General features: G+C 46.5%; 1 protein-coding gene across 13 annotated transcripts in view; it reads right to left on the bottom strand.

The window, feature by feature from the left end:
* The window catches only part of celf4 (CUGBP, Elav-like family member 4), a 748,037-nt gene extending 739,631 nt beyond the window's left edge, over positions 1-8,406 (bottom strand). For 6 of the 13 annotated variants that reach the window (XR_004222628.1, XM_031901626.1, XM_031901631.1 and 3 more), the window contains exon 1: positions 8,005-8,403. Coding sequence is in view for 11 of the 13 variants with exons in the window: in XM_031901626.1 (XP_031757486.1) it covers positions 8,005-8,269 (265 nt within the window). In the remaining 2 variants the exon portion in view is untranslated. 13 annotated transcript variants of the gene reach the window in all.
* Positions 8,407-12,739: the final 4,333 nt, after the last annotated feature.

The raw sequence follows: 12,739 nt of genomic DNA, 5'->3' as shown, positions 1-12,739 counted from the left end.
TGGAATCAAGTACAGGTACTGTTTTATTATTACAGAGAAAAGGGAATCATTTAACCATTAAATAAACCCAATAGGGCTGTTCTGCCCCAATAAGGGGTAATTATATCTTAGTTGGGAACAAGTACAGGTACTGTTTTATTATTACAGAGAAAAGGGAATCATTTAACCATTAAATAAACCCAATAGGGCTGTTCTGCCCCAATAAGGGGTAATTATATCTTAGTTGGGATCAAGTACAGGTACTGTTTTATTATTACAGAGAAAAGGGAATCATTTAACCATTAAATAAACCCAATAGGGCTGTTCTGCCCCAATAAGGGGTAATTATATCTTAGTTGGGATCAAGTACAGGTACTGTTTTATTATTACAGAGAAAAGGGAAATCAGTTTTAAAATTCCGAATTATTTCATTAAAATGAAGTCTATGGGCTTTCCGTAATTCAGAGCTTTCGGGTTTCCGGATAAGGGATCCCATACCTGTACAATAATTCCTTATACCCAACCAAGGCCGAGTTCGTTATCATTCGGAACTACATGCAATTAGTTGTTTACCAACATTTCCGTAGAACAGACACAAGGAAAGTTCTTTCAATAGAATCAGTTTCAGCCTTGAGATTCAATGACTTTTGCTCCTGTTTATCCCACAACATGTTATTGTGTTTGCTGGATTTTATTGCCATTTCTATTGCTCGAGCTACTAATGCATGGATTAAAGAAAGGCTCCATTAACAATCTACGATCTCCTGCCCTTCGGGTCTTGTCGGACTACAACCCCCAGCAACACCGGCAGCAACACGGGGGCTGCAGTTCAGCCACTAGATACAGATTAGTATATTGCACCGTCACGTCCCTCCATATTCCCATATTCCCAACTTATTCCGTTACCCATTCGTATCCCCGGTGCCTAAGGTAATACCGTGGCAGATGCCGGGTGGATTATTTTGATTGGAACACATTCACGGGCCTTGCTGCGGCCATAAAAAATCCGTCTCAGCCTATTGCAGAGGTCCTATATATAGATTACTATAATTGAAAATTATTATACTAAATACCACCTTAAATTGCCTTTTGAATACATTTAAAGATAATGCATTGTGAGATGGCTACCCAGAGAGCACTAACATTTATATCTCTCCATAGTCGGTTTTTCCACTGCACGAGGCTAGCAGCAAAAAAATCACCAAGTTTATGAATGAATTGCCCAGCGCTATAGAACTGCCTCCGGGGGGGTGGGACCCTCACTATTAATTACCCAGGGGGTCGAAGGGCACCTATAATACTTACTGGGGTTCATTGATTATTTATTGAGCAGCATATTACCCTGTTGACACTGAATATATATATACAGATATGGAACCTGTTATCCAGAATGCTCTGGACCTGGGGTTTTCCGGATAAGGGATCTTTTCCTAATTTGGATCCCTATACCTTAAGTCTTCTAAAACATTATTTAAATAAACCCAATAGGGCTGTTCTGCCCCAATAAGGGGTAATTATATCTTAGTTGGGATCAAGTACAGGTACTGTTTTATTATTACAGAGAAAAGGGAATCATTTAACCATGAAATAAACCCAATAGGGCTGTTCTGCCCCAATAAGGGGTAATTATATCTTAGTTGGGATCAAGTACAGGTACTGTTTTATTATTACAGAGAAAAGGGAATCATTTAACCATTAAATAAACCCAATAGGGCTGTTCTGCCCCCAATAAGGGGTAATTATATCTTAGTTGGGATCAAGTACAGGTACTGTTTTATTATTACAGAGAAAAGGGAATCATTTAACCATTAAATAAACCCAATAGGGCTGTTCTGCCCCAATAAGGGGTAATTATATCTTAGTTGGGATCAAGTACAGGTACTGTTTTATTATTACAGAGAAAAGGGAATCATTTAACCATTAATTAAACCCAATAGGGCTGTTCTGCCCCCAATAAGGGGTAATCATATCTTAGTTGGGATCAAGTACAGGTACTGTTTTATTATTACAGAGAAAAGGGAATCATTTAACCATGAAATAAACCCAATAGGGCTGTTCTGCCCCAATAAGGGGTAATTATATCTTAGTTGGGATCAAGTACAGGTACTGTTTTATTATTACAGAGAAAAGGGAATCATTTAACCATGAAATAAACCCAATAGGGCTGTTCTGCCCCAATAAGGGGTAATTATATCTTAGTTGGGATCAAGTACAGGTACTGTTTTATTATTACAGAGAAAAAGAAAATCATTATTAAAAACTAGATATATGTATCTATGGGACGTGGCCTTCCCATAATTCAGAGTTTTCTGGATAGCAGGTTTCTGAATAATGGATTCCATATATATATATATATATATATATATATATATATATATTAATAGATGATGTTGGATATTTTGGTTCTGCTTCTTTAGTAACCAAACATCAGGGTGGTTTCTATCTAGACATATCGGTTGATGTTTCCATTACTGTACATTACATTCCGAAGGTACCAGATTATATATATATTATCTAGTCTCGCCCCATTGTATATAATCAGATCAGGAATAAGTAAGGAAAATTACAGAGAAAAAAAAATAAAAATACTTATCTTAACTTATCTGCCGTTTTTTTTTTTTATATTTTATTGTAAGTAAATCCCGGGTAAAAATCCCTCGGTCGACGTGGGCAATAAATGTATTTTTTCCAGCTCTCTAACTTTTTTTAAAAAAAAAAAAATTTTAATGCAAAATTGGCAGGTTTGGCATCGGCGCGGTAGCAGAGATGGCTCCTGAAATATTTATTAGCTGCTAATTAGCGCGGGCGGTTAATCTGCACTGAAATACATCAAAATTGTTGCACGGTCTCTACCTTAGGGAATGAACCCCCCCCCTCCTTCTCTAATGCCAGCTGCTCTGGCAGAGACAGGGTTAATGCAGGGTTGGCTTCAAATGCAGAGGCTGAGAAGGGTGAGGATTCATTTAACCCCGTCGTGTCTACGGATAAAGGGCAAGTTGATCATTTTTTTTTCCAGCTTTATGGAAAAGAATAACTGAATAGACTTGGACCTGACCCCGATGAATCAATAGGAGCGAGAAAGTCACTTTATTTTTTTATTCTATTGGCTGATTTTTAGCAGAATTCGTTTAAAAAAAATAAAATAATAATAATAATAATCCATCGGCCTTTGGGTCATATAAGTTTGTGGTTTGACTGTATGGAACAAACGGTTGGTTCTACTTCTCAGCAACACGTGTAACCGAGTGAGACCCCTCGCCATTGGTCGCTATTGCACCTTTACATTTAGACTTTAGAAACCTATAGGGGGGTTCTATGAAATGGGCACAGGGTGGGTATCTCCCTGCTTTATAGAAATGGTTGGGGTCTGCGGCCGATGATACGACGCTACAAGGGCCAATGGCGTTACAGACACGCGTGTGTCATACAAGGTGTGTGTCATACAAAGGAAGGTCCCTATTCTGCTATTCTTTTCATTCATATATTCCGTAGCTATTGGGAATGCACTGTGTCCCCCTGGAATTTCATAATTGAATATATTTTGGGTTTTTTTTTTACCCTAATTCACCTGCAAAGAAACAATTGATGATTTTTTCCCCTCCACTCGTCCCACCAGGCATTATTTTCTACCTGTGCATTTATTTGATGTGTAGGAAAGTTCTGAGCAGCAGCAGCAGTAAAGCAATTCCTTAGCAACGCTGAAGCCTATAGCTCTAGCACTGCCACCCTATGTGCCGTTATCGCTGCTGGGAATTGTAAGTCAGTAAGTCCGTTCCTTCCCATTCTCTTCACCCCCATGTTTCCCCCCACAAAGCCCTTATCTGCCCCCCGACCCCTCTGTATAAAGCAAATGGCAAAATCACACCTCTTTCCTCCAGGGGCCCTTCAGTTGTGGCTTAACTGTATCTTTCAGATGTTGAATAGTATGAAATGGGGAATGAATTGGTGCATTTATACAGTTATGAATTGCCCTGCATCTCCAGGTTAAGGTTGCCAGGGTATATTTGATGTAGTTCAACTACAGATGGAGAATCACAACTTGGGTTTATTTTCTGGGCAAATATAAACTAAGGAGCCATTAAACACCATTATTCTGTCCCAGTCCCTATCTGCACCCCAGTTTCAGGCTGTAACCCCCACCCGAGCCCTTTACACTCAGTCAGTACCTTATTTCCAAGCCTTTCATGGTCTGTTTTGGAGCCCAGTTAAAGTCTTCCCAGTGCCCTCGGCACCCCAGTTCTAAGCCTTTGACACGGTCATTTTTTCCCCATTTCTACCACCCTGCCCCCCATCCACACAAAATACCACTACAACAAATGTTTCTACTAAAGTCCCTTGTGTGTGTTTATCAATTCAGAATGAGCCATCTCTTCCCTCATTCAACCTTCTTTCCAAAAATTCCATATAGACATATAGCAGTCAGTTCAGCACTTGGGGCAGCTTCTCTGCCCACCCCAAGCCATTCTCTCTGCCCACCAAAAACCAATCTCTCTGCCACCCCAAGCCATTCTCTCTGCCACCCCAAGCCAATCTCTCTGCCACCCCAAGCCAATCTCTCTGCCACCCCAAGCCAATCTCTCTGCCACCCCAAGCCATTCTCTCTGCCCACCGAAAACCAATCTCTCTGCCACCCCAAGTCATTCTCTCTGCCCACCAAAAACCAATCTCTCTGCCACCCCAAGTCATTCTCTCTGCCACCCCAAGCCAATCTCTCTGCCACCCCAAGCCATTCTCTCTGCCCACCGAAAACCAATCTCTCTGCCACCCCAAGCCATTCTCTCTGCCACCTCAAGCCATTCTCTCTGCCCCCCGAAAACCAATCTCTCTGCCACCCCAAGTCATTCTCTCTGCCACCCCAAGCCATTCTCTCTGCCACCCCAAACCATTCTCTTTGCGCACCGAAAACCAATCTCTCTGCCACCCCAAGCCATTCTCTCTGCCACCCCAAGCCATTTTCTCTGCCCACCGAAAACCAATCTCTCTACTACCCCAAGCCATTCTCTCTGCCACCCCAAACCATTCTCTTTGCGCACCGAAAGCCAATCTCTCTGCCACCCCAAGCCAATCTCTCTGCCACCCCAAGCCATTCTCTCTGCCCACCGAAAACCAATCTCTCTGCCACCCCAAGTCATTCTCTCTGCCCACCAAAAACCAATCTCTCTGCCACCCCAAGTCATTCTCTCTGCCACCCCAAGCCAATCTCTCTGCCACCCCAAGCCATTCTCTCTGCCCACCGAAAACCAATCATTCTGCCACCCCAAGCCATTCTCTCTGCCACCTCAAGCCATTCTCTCTGCCCACCGAAAACCAATCTCTCTGCCACCCCAAGCCATTCTCTCTGCCACCTCAAGCCATTCTCTCTGCCCCCGAAAACCAATCTCTCTGCCACCCCAAGTCATTCTCTCTGCCACCCCAAGCCAATCTCTCTGCCACCCCAAGCCATTCTCTCTGCCCACCGAAAACCAATCTCTCTGCCACCCCAAGCCAATCTCTTTGCCACCCCAAGCCATTCTCTCTCTGTGCCTGAGCATAGCCCCAATGGTATATTCAGCAGTCAGTCTAAGGCAATGTGCTAAGAGGCACCTAGTTCGGTAGAAACCTTATGGGGCAGCCTCTCCCTGCTGGATGTTCCCAGCTCCAAGCCCCGCTGTTCCAATGGGAGGCGGTGAGTTCAGCACCAGCTACACGGACAGCTCCTGAGTCGCAGCCGATCTCCCTCCCCGGCATCGGGCTCCCTATTGTACATTATACCCGCCCTGTTGTACCTGCCTCACTGCCAGATGCGTCTGATCAAGTTGCTGAGATGGAAGCAGTGAGCGCAGCGACAGATCCTCTCCCCCTGCCTCCTCAGCCCCATTCCCCCTGCCTCCTCAGCCCCATTCCCCCTGCCTCCCCAGCCCCATTCCCCCTGCCTCCCCAGCCCCATACCCCCTGCCTCCTCAGCCCCATTCCCCCTGCCTCCTCAGCCCCATTCCCCCTGCCTCCCCAGCCCCATTCTCCCTGCCTCCCCAGCCCCATACCCCCTGCCTCCCCAGCCCCATTCTCCCTGCCTCCTCAGCCCCATTCCCCCTGCCTCCCCAGCCCCATTCTCCCTGCCTCCCCAGCCCCATACCCCCTGCCTCCCCAGCCCCATTCCCCCTGCCTCCCCAGCCCCATACCCCCTGCCTCCCCAGCCCCATTCCCCCTGCCTCCCCAGCCCCATACCCCCTGCCTCCCCAGCCCCATTCCCCCTGCCTCCCTAACCCCATTCCCCCTGCCTCCCCAGCCCCATACCCCCTGCCTCCCCAGCCCCATTCCCCCTGCCTCCCCAGCCCCATACCCCCTGCCTCCCCAGCCCCATTCCCCCTGCCTCCCCAGCCCCATACCCCCTGCCTCCCCAGCCCCATTCCCCCTGCCTCCCCAACCCCATTCCCCTGCCTCCCCAGCCCCATACCCCTGCCTCCCCAGCCCCATTCCCCCTGCCTCCCCAGCCCCATTCCCCCCTGCCTCCCCAGCCCCATTCCCCCTGCCTCCCCAGCCCCATACCCCCTGCCTCCCCAGCCCCATTCCCCCTGCCTCCCTAACCCCATTCCCCCTGCCTCCCCAGCCCCATACCCCCTGCCTCCTCAGCCCCATTCCCCCTGCCTCCCCAGCCCCATTCCCCCTGCCTCCCCAGCCCCATACCCCCTGCCTCCCCAGCCCCATTCCCCCTGCCTCCCAGCCCCATACCCCCTGCCTCCCCAGCCCCATTCCCCCTGCCTCCCCAGCCCCATACCCCCTGCCTCCCCAGCCCCATTCCCCCTGCCTCCCTAACCCCATTCCCCCTGCCTCCCCAGCCCCATACCCCCTGCCTCCTCAGCCCCATTCCCCCCTGCCTCCCCAGCCCCATTCCCCCTGCCTCCCCAGCCCCATTCCCCCTGCCTCCCCAGCTCTGCTGCTGCTATTATCGCTGCTTCTCTCCTGTTATCGCTGCTTCTCTCCCAGATGTGCCCAATAAAGTTATAGCGATAGAGTCAATTGAGCCCCAGTAGAGAGGCAGATCTGCCCGGCTCCGCACACAGTATCGCTGCTTCCCTTCCAGATGCGCCCGATAAAGTTCCGGAGATACAGGAGCCCGTCAGTCCGACCCCCCCCCCCCCCCCCCCGCCCGGGAAACTTACTGACAGGGGAGAGTGTTCAGCACCGACTGCGGGAACAGCTCCTCTCCTCCTGCCTCCTGCCTACCGGGGCTCTGTGCCTGCCCCTACCTGCCCCTAACTGCCCCTACCTGCCCCTAACTGCCCCTAACTGCCCTATCTGCCTCTCAGTCTGCCTCCCCATCTACCTCAATGTGCCTCCACGCCTGCCTCTAGCTGCCCCCTGCCTTTAGAGGCTCCGTAGCTGCCCCTAACTGCCTCCCCACCTGCTTCTATCTGCCCCCTGCCTGCCCCTGCTTCCCCACCTGCCCCTAACTGCCCCCTGCCTGCCGCTATCTGCCTCCCCACCTGCCCCTAACTGCCCCCTGCCTGCCCCTAACTGCCCCTACTTGCCCCTGCCTGCCCCTACTTGCCCCTACCTGCCCCTGCCTGCAGAGACCCCATGCCTGGATGTGACAGCTAAAGTTCCCGGGCTCTGCAGCCCCCAGTCCAGCCCTGACACCCCAGCAGCCAGTAACCCCCAGACTTAGCCTTCCCCCCTTCTCCCCCCAATCCCCAGATGTTCCCCCTGTCCTTTGCCCCCCAATCCCCAGCCACACTGCCTATAGCGGCCCAACTTCCAGAAATTCCCCATGAACTCCCCCCCCCCCCAGTACATCCAATACACAGTCCATAGAATTCTCCGAGCGCCCAGCTCCTGCCGAGCCCAGAGCCCTGTCCCTGCCCAGATGTTCCCCCAGTAAAGTTCCAGTCCAGCAGTACAGCAGCCCCTACCTGTGCCCCCCCGGCTGCAGCCCCCTCTCCCGGCTCCTCAGTTAAAGTTACAGTCAGTTGAGCTCCCTGCCACCCCCAGCTGCCAGCCGTGCCCCCCCGCCGCCCCCCGGTGCCCAGTTACAGGGGGGGCTCTGACCTTTGTGCATGCCGGTGAACCTGTCCTTCAGCACCGTCAGCTCGTAGATCTTGCCGAACTCCTCGAACAGAGGCTTCAGGTCCTTCTCGTCCAGGTTGCGGGGGATCTGCCCGATGAAGAGCTTGATGGCATCGTGGTCCTTCATGGGGATGGTGGCGGCGCCGCCGGGGCTGTGGGTTAATCCGTTCATGTGCCCGGTCGGGTTGCTGCTGAGGCTGCTATTGTCTGGCTGCCCGTTCGCTACCGTAGCCATCTTTATATACATAGAGGCTCCTCTCGGCTGTCTCTCTGTAGCGCTCTGTGTGTCCCCCTCGGCCGCTCTCTCACACTCCCCCTCTCTCTCCTGCTCTGATCGGGGGCTTTTCTTTATACATTGAACAGACAGGATCTGTGTCCTTTCCGTTTAACAGGCTGGGCCGGCTCACATCCCATGCAGACTGGGGGGGGGGGGGGGGGGTGGTTTATCTGAGCTCAGTAGTGAGTGTGCCAGCCTGAGAGCAGTGGTACCTTCCAGCCAGCCCTTTGCTTAGAGAGACTGCATGGCTGCTCCGTCTCCATTGTGCCGCTTACATGGCTACATCCATTCCCCACATACACAGATTACATTGGAAACGAATTTATTTTGATTTTGATTTTTTTTTTTTGATTTTTTTTTTTTGTTCCATCCTTTATGATGTCATAATAAAAGAGGAGTCGGACGATCCGGCACAGCCCGACTCTCTGCTGCTCTCCCTGCCCGAACAACGGAACCCAGGGGCTGGGGAAGGATCGCTCAGACCCGATTGTCTCTCTGTACATGGCTAGACTGGGGTATCTCTGTGTTTGTCTTGTCTGCCTTGTTATTATCAGTATTATTATTAGTATTATTATGGTCTGTGTCAAGTCCATTGTTTCCTTCACATGTGGATAAAAACCTGTGTTTTGTGTCTGCCTGTTAGTCTCTCTGTGTGCTCCATACAGACAGTCTTTCCTCCCTGTTATTAGCCATTTATATATATATATATACAGACAGTCATACCTCTCTTTAATTAGCCATTTATATATATATACAGTGATACCTATCTTTAATTAGCCATTTATATATATATATACACACACAAAACCAGGAAACCAGGGCAGACATATCTTACATAGGCATAAAGTCTATATTATATATTTATATATATATAACACACATTATTATTATTATTTTGATCATTAGACAGACCTATCATGCTTATGGATATATGTCCCTATCTATGGATATATTTGCCTATCTATGCTTATGGATATATGTCCCTATCTATGGATATATGTCCCTATCTATGGATATATTTCCCTATCTATGGATATATGTCCCTATCTATGGATATATTTCCCTATCTATGGATATATGTCCCTATCTATGGATATATTTCCCTATCTATGCTTATGGATATATTTCCCTATCTATGGATATGTTTCCCTATCTATGGATATATGTCCCTATCTATGGATATATTTCCCTATCTATGGATATATGTCCCTATCTATGGATATATTTCCCTATCTATGCTTATGGATATATTTCCCTATCTATGGATATGTTTCCCTATCTATGGATATATGTCCCTATCTATGGATATATTTCCCTATCTATGCTTATGGATATATTTCCCTATCTATGGATATGTTTCCCTATCTATGGATATATGTCCCTATCTATGGATATATTTCCCTATCTATGGATATATTTGCCTATCTATGCTTATGGATATATGTCCCTATCTATGGATATATTTTCCTATCTATGGATATATTATGGATGAACTACACTTTCCAATATCAATATTCCCATCCAGAGTCTGTCTGTCTCTGTCTGTCTCTCCGTCTGTCTGTCCCTTTTGTGTGGGAGTGCAAAGCAAATCTAGATTTCACTGCTGGTAGTGGACGTTGGATATTTATCAGTGGGGGTTACATTGTGCATACATTGACTGTATTGGCAATTAAAAGAAAATGGGGGGTGGGGGGGTAGAAAATTACAAATATGCCCCCCCCCCTTCCTGCATAGGGTGAATATTTGGACACTTTCAATCTCAAGGATAGTTGAACTACATCTCCCAACATCCCCTCGACGTGTCGGAGTTGGAGATGTATTGGACGCCCCAATTCCAACACACAGGGCTTTACATTTAGCAACAGTCTAAACGAGCTCTGATCTCGAACCGTCTCGCTCCCAGGGCCGGATAGACGCTCCTTTTTTATTGCCGTACGAGAGACATTAAAGGCTAAGCTGTGTTTATCATGATGCTAATTGTAGCTGCCGTCTGTGCCGCCATTCAGCCTGACGGTGGGAGATAGGAAGGTGGGTCTCGGGGTGCAGGGGGGATTAAATGCCCACAATGCCCTCTAGGTGTAGGTGTCATTATGCTTAAACAAACTGCACTTGAGATTTCAAATAATAATAATAAAAATAATAAAAATAAATAAATCCTGGCTGGAACAATGATACAGTTAAATAAATACTCAGGGTGCGGTGGGAAAATGTACAAACACATAGATATTGTTGCCCTAATTGAGCAAACTCCAATACATATGACTGCTGCCATGTTGAATGAACACACGTGTGTAGATACATATAGTACTACATGGATTTATAGCCTGCCCCCCCCCCCCCAACATTCCCCATAACCAATGGGTTAATTATTTCATTATCCCCAGCTCACCCCGCCTTAGTGGCGTCCATTATTTATTCATCCCAAATACTGAATCCAATTTGGGTCAAGGTATCGAGAGGGTATTGTTGTCTACCAAGGAGGGGGGGGGGGTTGTCGGCCGAATGTTAAGTTTAATGATAAATGTGCTGGAAAACTTCAAAAAAAGCTTTTTTTTTTTAATTATTTTTTTGGGTTTCCAAATTGCTGCAGAACAATAGACCGCTCCCTGCCCCCCCCCCCCCCACCTTTCCCAAATATCTGTGTGATTCAGGATGGTATTTTGGGAAGCTGTTACTATGGCAAAGGGGGCTTCGGTGTTTTGGACTATAGGGCTGAATGGTGAACCCTTGCTGGCGCCTAAGGGGTTAATATTTTGGAAATTTTTTTAACTGAGATATATATATATACCCCCCACCTTCCCCAAATATCTGTGTGATTCAGGACTGGTATTTTGGGAAGCTGTTACTATGGCAAAGGGGGCTTTGGTGTTTTGGCCCTTGCTGGCGCCTAAGGGGTTAATATTTTGGAAATGTTTTGGGGTCTTTTTCACTGAGATATATAAATATAAATATATATAAATATATACCCCCCCCACACACCTTCCCCAAATATCTGTGTGATTCAGGATGGTATTTTGGGAAGCTGTTACTATGGCGAAGGGGGGCTTCGGTGTTTTGGCCCTTTCTGGCGCCTAAGGGGTTAATATTTTGGAAAAATGTTTTGGTCTTTTTCACTGAGATATATATATATATATATATATATATACACCCCCCACACCTTCCCCAAATATCTGTGTGATTCAGGATGGTATTTTGGGAAGCTGTTACTATGGCGAAGGGGGGCTTCGGTGTTTTGGCCCTTGCTGGCGCCTAAGGGGTTAATATTTTGGAAAAATGTTTTGGTCTTTTTCACTGAGATATATATATATATATATATATATATATATACCCCCCCCCCACACCTTCCCCAAATATCTGTGTGATTCAGGATGGTATTTTGGGAAGCTGTTACTATGGCGAAGGGGGGCTTCGGTGTTTTGGCCCTTGCTGGCGCCTTAAGGGGTTAATATTGTGGAATTTTTTTGGGGTCTTTTTCACTGAGAGATATATATATATATATATATATATATATACACACCCCCCACACCTTCCCCAAATATCTGTGTGATTCAGGATGGTATTTTGGGAAGCTGTTACTATGGCGAAGGGGGGCTTCGGTGTTTTGGATTATAGGGCTGAATGGTGCCTAAGGGGTTAATATTTTGGATTTTTTTGTCTTTTTTTACTGATATATATATATACCCCCCCTACACCTTGTCTTTTTTATATTCAATCTTTCCCTGTTAAAAAATAAAACAGCTTTACAATTATCCGGCAGAAAGTATTCCAATTGCTCCGAAAGAGTTGAATTCTCGTCATTCCGAATTCCTGGAATTTTTGTCTTTTTTTAAAAAAAAAAAGAAAAGAAATCGTCCTCTGGCATTTACACACCATGTTGTATTTGTTGATGTATTTTTCGGCATTTATATTGGGTGGAAAGTTGGATTTTTTTCTGCCCAACTTACCGAAGATTGTTTTTGTTTAATTTTATTTTGCCTATTTTGTCTCATTTTCCAGCCAATGGGATTTTTTTTTTTTTTTTTTGTGATGTTGTCTCAGGGAAAGTGAATTTGTAAGTGATATATAGCAGGCCATTGTCTTGCTGTTTCTTTCCAACCTACTTAATGTTAAGAATCACATGTGCTTAACCCCGTAACCCCTGAGAGACATTTTACTTGAGGAATATAAAGATGATGTATGACAAAGGACTTGTCCTTACATAAGGTTTAGAAATGTCACATGGGGCTAACGTGACAATAGAATTAAAACAAAAATGAACAGGAACTGAGGGGACGTAGCTGGTATTATATCAGGTATATCTACTACTAATACTAATAATCACAATTACTCAAATATATTAGTAGCAGTTGTAGTCGTAATAGTTTTTATTATTATTCCTATTTTTATTTCTATATCTGTTTATTTATTGCTACTCAAAATAGGGTTCCTGTGTGTGATCTT

Source organism: Xenopus tropicalis, chromosome 1 (assembly GCF_000004195.4).
Source record: "Xenopus tropicalis strain Nigerian chromosome 1, UCB_Xtro_10.0, whole genome shotgun sequence".
NCBI classification, from domain to species: Eukaryota; Metazoa; Chordata; class Amphibia; order Anura; family Pipidae; genus Xenopus; species Xenopus tropicalis.
This window is presented reverse-complemented; position numbering and strand designations above follow the sequence as displayed.